This window comes from Athene cunicularia (assembly GCF_003259725.1).
Source record: "Athene cunicularia isolate RWA chromosome 2 unlocalized genomic scaffold, athCun1 chr2_part2, whole genome shotgun sequence".
Classification (NCBI taxonomy): Eukaryota; Metazoa; Chordata; class Aves; order Strigiformes; family Strigidae; genus Athene; species Athene cunicularia.
The window spans coordinates 5,385,745-5,391,744 of record NW_020799096.1 but is presented as its reverse complement, the minus strand read 5'-3'; the positions used below and the strand labels follow the sequence as shown (position 1 = coordinate 5,391,744).

Genomic DNA, 6,000 nt, shown 5'->3' with positions numbered 1-6,000 from the left:
CTTCACTGCTACCAAAATTGTTTTCAAATGTTGCTTATCTTCTAGCCACTCAAAATCTGCTTAATTTTTGCTGTGACTGGGATGGTTTGGGCAAGAGGATAAAAAAGGTGGATGTATGAGAAGGAATGCAGTAGAAAAACGAAGACAAAGGAGGTTAGAATTACTTTTTACTTATTGTATTCTAAAGCTAGGATGAGAGTTCAGGATGAAACAGAAATCGCTACTTTTCACTAAATACCTTTTTGGCCAGGAAAGTTTTTCAGCTTCCTGACAAACATTTCCTGACTCATAAAATGGTTGTCTACAGAAAATGAAATTTCAAGAAGAAATGTGAGAACAGTAAAAATTCCCTTATCTAATTTTATTTACTATTTCTGGGGCTTTATTCTATTTAAATTTAAGAGAAGGAGGAGGAAGAGGAGGATGAAAAGGCAATTAGCTTTCAAGCAAGGGGAAAAAAATTTAAAATGTGACATTGAGTCATAAAAATATTGGGTTTGCTGTAGCAAAAGGAAAATCAAACCAGGCAAGCCCTCAGGTCTGGAATGCTGATCCTGCACTGACCAACATGCTTTCAGGGAAAGACCAACAGAAACAAACTACACTGCACACTATGGATTGTGCAATGCAGAGGAAAAATTGTACAAAGACAAAAAAGTGCTTTCTGACCCTTGCAGCAAACAGCTTACTCCTTGAAGCATGAGATTTCATTACCTTCATCTCAGCAGGCACAACTGTGAATATCACTGTATATCTTCTAATGGCCAGCACGTTCTATTTATTGAAGGGATAATAATGTAAGAGTTTCTAGACCACTTCAATTCTGCAACTTGGGCAATAATTACAATGAGAAATCTATAGCAAGAACGTGCACAAACAACGTCAAGGGCATTGTATTACATCAGCATTTAGATCTTCTCCTTCAAGGCAAAAAATCTTGTAAATTAATCAAGTCTAACAAAACCCCGTGACAATTAAACTCCCCATGACAGAAAAACAAGAAAACCCAGTGAAGAAGTTGTTTATCCAACAGGACAATCCATATGTATCTGACATGTGGCATATACCCCTGCGGTCTGTCATAAAGCTTGAGTGCCGATTTTTGCAGAAGCCCCTAAACACCACCCATCAAAACAATCAAATATGAACATTGGCAGTTGAACATCTGCATCCTGCTCAAAAATACACTGAAATATACTTGACGTCTGACATGCCTTAACTATAGAATAACTTCAGATATTCAAATGATACTGGCTTATGAACATCTTTCGACTACTGCTCTGTTGATAGCACTGTCTCTCCTCAGTGCACACAGCATTAATTTATCATTCCTCTATCAGCTACAAGCCTCTTCGCCAGCTTCAACACTAAACGATTTCAGTTGAACCTATATGAGAATAAGCCAATAAGCCTGTACTAATTCTGCATAAATCAGGTAACACAGTCAACAACCGCTTTCCACCAGGAATGCGAGTTTGAAGGGGTTTTGAGGGTAGGAACAGTGTCACATGCTGAGCAGAGGTACAGAGAACTGGGAATTGTAGGCACCGATCAGAGAGGATTAGCGCTACTTACGCAAAACGGTGAGCTCAAATTCTTACTTATGATAAATATTAGGTTTTAATGAACTATAAATCTCCCATTAAATTTACTAACTCCCGTTCTGGAAAGTCTTTTGGATCTTGTTTTTCATTTTTACATTTCTCTGCCTCCCAGCAAGCCCAGGAATCTGTTATGTGGGTATTCCTTCTCCCCTGAGCATGCATGTCATGTACTGAAACTTGAAGGAAGAAGAGGGAAGGTAAAGGTTACTTGAGCTTTCATAGCTACTAAGGAGGAAACATGGATGGCCTGATCTTTTCGGCTCTTTGTAAACTTGTCAGTGTACCAGGGATGTGGAGAGTCATCACTCCAGCGGTGAGGAGGATTGACCACTGGTTAACAGTGTTACAGTCTGATGTCAGCTCCAGACACATGAGAAGCAAATCGCCTTGTAAGCCAAGATGTACAAGGGAAGCTATTACTGGAGAAATGAGAATTACCATGGTGTTTGCCAAGAGAAGTGCCTTGGCAAGTACTCAGTAAAGCCATACTCTTAAATGCCTTTTTAACAGCAACAGTAGCACAAGATTATAAGATTTATAGTCAAATATCCCACTCTTTCCTGTTTCAAAGATTTCATTGGACAGGCTTATAGACATGTTTCATTCTAACTTCCATGTTACTTGAACACTACACCAATCCTTCTCTTAAGTTTTAGCGCCTCTACTCTGCAAGTCCACCTCTGTAAAGCAGTTACAGCTTGCACTTGAGCTTTCTTTATTTACACAAGATTTAAATGTATGCTTAAAATTCTTTGCTGAAGAAGAGATGAATTTCCAAGTCATGAACATTTTGGAACTGAAGTCAAAAATGTAAATTGTCCGGTACCTGGATTTGGAGAAATACGAAAGCAGAAGAGGTGGCATGCCTTTAACACTTTCTTGTGAGTCCTTGCTGGGATGAATGCATGCTTGAAAGAACCAAAAAGGAAATGGTAAAATGTCTTCTTGTTGCCTAAAGGTATTTAATACAGTGGAGCAAGGGGAATATAATCAGCATTAAAGTGCTCTTCATAAATAATGGACAGTCTAGCAGCTTTTATCTACTCTGCACTTTAAGAAAGTTTCTACTGCTGAATATTTCATGAGCAAAAGGTCATTTATTGTGGCTTTTAAATTATACAATTCAGAAACTGTTAGAAAAAAAGTTCTATGTTCCAATGCAATAATGATGAGTTTTGAATTTCTAAAAAACACTGGCAGGTTTCAAAATATGTATTTAGGCTATCACATACAAGCTACCAGGGATACCTTTGCCCTAGACTGTAACTACTGATTTTGAAGATGTCCAATCCTATTCAGCAATACAGTATGGATCTGCAAGTGAAGAATAAACCTGAACATACTTTTTCCTAAAACGCCAGTTCTAGTTTGTGCTTCTCAACAAAATATACTGCTGATCACAGGTCATTTAAGATGAGCATCTGCAACAGCCATTTTCAAGAAATCTGTTTTCTGTACAGTATTTTAAAGGTGTATTTTATTACAGCCCTTTTAAATGACAATTAGAGTTCCACATAAACAAAGCCATTAAGGAAACATACTGGTGAACAGGTGAATTGTCAAGATGAGTTAGAGGTAACCTTAGCTCTGTCCCCTGTGAATATAAGGCTATGACGCAATCTTACTGCCGCATCCAGAGACAGATGCTCCGTGGGTGTAGATTAGCGTGACTTCACAGAAGTCAGTCGTGCTACATCTGGCTTCTATCAACAGAAGCACCAGTGCACTTCTCCTCGACATCAGATCTTCTCCACAGGTCACATACCTATGAAAGAACACCACGGGAGCCTGCCGCAAACAGGCTTACCTCTCATTCCAGTGGCTTGCAGCTCAGTAACACCAAAGCAAATGGCTTCAGAACACTAACAGGTAATGTCCCTTAGCCAGAGCAATTCTTAGGGAATTTTTCAGTTTTCTTTCTAACCCCAAACTCCCAAACCATAGAGCTACTTTAACAAAAAAAACAACAACAAAAAAACCCAAACAGCAAATAAAATATGACAATTTATTTTCTAAGATAGCAAAATAGCACTTTTTTCATATTTTCTTCGTATAGGAAATGAGCTCTTCACCTCAAATCGTCTTACTTTATTCACAGTCCCCACTTTAAAGACCAGATAATGAAAAAGTTAAAACATGAAAGGAGCTATCTGCAGAATTTAGAAGCAATTGGAACAAACAGTACTATACATGGCAAACCATCTACATACTAATAGCACCCTGCATGTGGACATGTCTGTTGCAAAAAAAGAGGTTTATTTATTCAATGACTTCTTATGACACAGCAAGGAAGAAGTCTGAGACACCTGGCTAACCTCTAGATCAATCACCTTTCTTAGCAGCAAGATACAGTGTAAGTCCCATGGACTGATGGGACACACACAAAAACACCATGCACAAAGCCGTACTTTGGATTTCAGATGATTTTCTGTGCATTTGTAAAAATAAAATTGATCTTTAGCACTTAATCGAAATAGGCTTACAGTTTTGTTGAGTTGATATGTCCCTCCTACATTTACTGGCATAAAAATTCAGACAGACCTATCATGCATGATTTGGCATTAGTACACCTCAGCTGCAGCAGTAAGGTTATTTTAAGGGAGACATGCCTGCTACAGTCTGAACCTTACACAACACATTACCATTGCCATACATCTAAAATAGTTGCTAAACTGCTTATTTATAGACACAGTGAATGCACTCCTTAACTCTGCTTTACTTAGGATGGTATGCAAAAGTAAACATCATATCGTTTATCTGGGTCTGTCAAATACAGACTGTCAATTTGGAAGCTGCAAGCGAGTGCACCCACTGCACAGAGACAGGTTTTTCCTGTGGTCAATAAATTCTCTCAGGACACGGAATTTAAAAGCTTCAGATATATTAACAACCAAATCATACTTTTAAAACAGAGCTTTTGATGTCTGTTGCAGAGCTAGTAGGAACAAGAACCAATGATACCTATAGGCTTTCTTGCTGACTGTTGCATTGCTCTTCTATCATTACATTTCATGGACTTGGGTGTAAAGGTAAAAGAAAAATCCTCATTATGGAAAAAATTCAAAAGGGAAAAAATGTCTCTGAAGAAAACAAAGCATCTCAGTTGTGCAATAAGAAAAGAAAGCTCATGATAGTGCTTGCCAAAACAAGACTGCAGCTGGATCCAAAACATTATTGATGGGTAACTGAAGTTTATACATATCAATGGAGTTAAACACCAACACTCTAGGCTAATGAAGATACAGACATGCTTTTCTGTTTGATAGTATCTAACAATTTGTCAAGGGACTGCAATCGAAGCCAAAGACAGCTTGTTTACTCTGTATTAAAATACAATATTTCATATCACACTGTTAGAGTAAATGATACATATATCATCTGGTATTCAGATAGAGCTTTAGATATCTAAGAGAAAATGGGATGTGTCAGTTCAGATGAGCAATCCCACAAAGAATGATTATGATACTCATGTAAAACCAACCTATGGGCAAGCCTGCGGAAAGGTAAGACCATGAAGTCTCCTACACCAAATCACCTGACCCCTCTAGAAAGGATGCAGCTGCCCTGCTTCATATAGAAGAGATTCAAAGACTGGGTGAACATTTCTACTACTCCACCCTCATCCCTGCTATGCTCACAAACTAGTAAGAAAAATAGACATTGTTCCTTTGAGTGCCAGTGTTCAATATATAACCATACTAAGAAACGATTCTTGGAAGAAAATTCTTGCATTGAAATAAACTTTAGGTATCACTGAACTCACTCTATCATTCTTAGAGGTCAAACAAACAGGTCAACTTACGCAGCTCTCCTACTTTCAGTATTTCGCACAGCATCTTTGTCAGCTCAATGCTACTTCGGCCAAATGGGCACTCGTGCTTGTCTTCTCGACTGCTGTTCTCCAGGACAATCTGAAGGAGGAATGGAAATGAAAAATCAACAGTTTGAAGAACCCATTAGCTGAAGTACTCTTCTCCATATCCAACATTTACAAGATAAACCACGCTGAATTTAGGAAACTGTCCATGGAGGCTGTATTCATAAAGCTTAGCCCTTTTCCCAGCTAAATGACCTATGTCTGAAGCAGTCAGCAACACAGAAGCAGTGCTGCTCCAGGACCAGCTGGAAAGCTTTGCCATTCCTATGCAGTTTTGCTGTTCTGCACCACCCCGGGCCTGAAGAAATTGCAGTAGAAGCAGAGAAAGAAAAAAGAGAAAGAAATAGTTTCATTTCAAATTTGCCAGATAAAGGAAATAAGATATAATGATTTATAGACATGAACATACCTAGAAAGAATTATTAAAAAAAAAAGTGAGACAGAAATTGCATAGCTGGATTCAGGCTCCAAGAAATGTCCAAGTGTCAAAAGCCAAACTGAGGTCCTCAAAGGATGAAA

General features: G+C 38.4%; 1 protein-coding gene across 4 annotated transcripts in view; it reads right to left on the bottom strand.

The window, feature by feature from the left end:
• The window catches only part of ELMO1 (engulfment and cell motility 1), a 307,238-nt gene that overhangs the window by 147,747 nt on the left and 153,491 nt on the right, over positions 1 to 6,000 (bottom strand). For all 4 annotated transcript variants that reach the window (XM_026843869.1, XM_026843870.1, XM_026843871.1 and 1 more), the window contains one exon: positions 5,407 to 5,515. In XM_026843869.1, the coding sequence (XP_026699670.1) occupies positions 5,407 to 5,515 (109 nt within the window). The remainder of the gene's footprint in view (positions 1 to 5,406; positions 5,516 to 6,000) is intronic.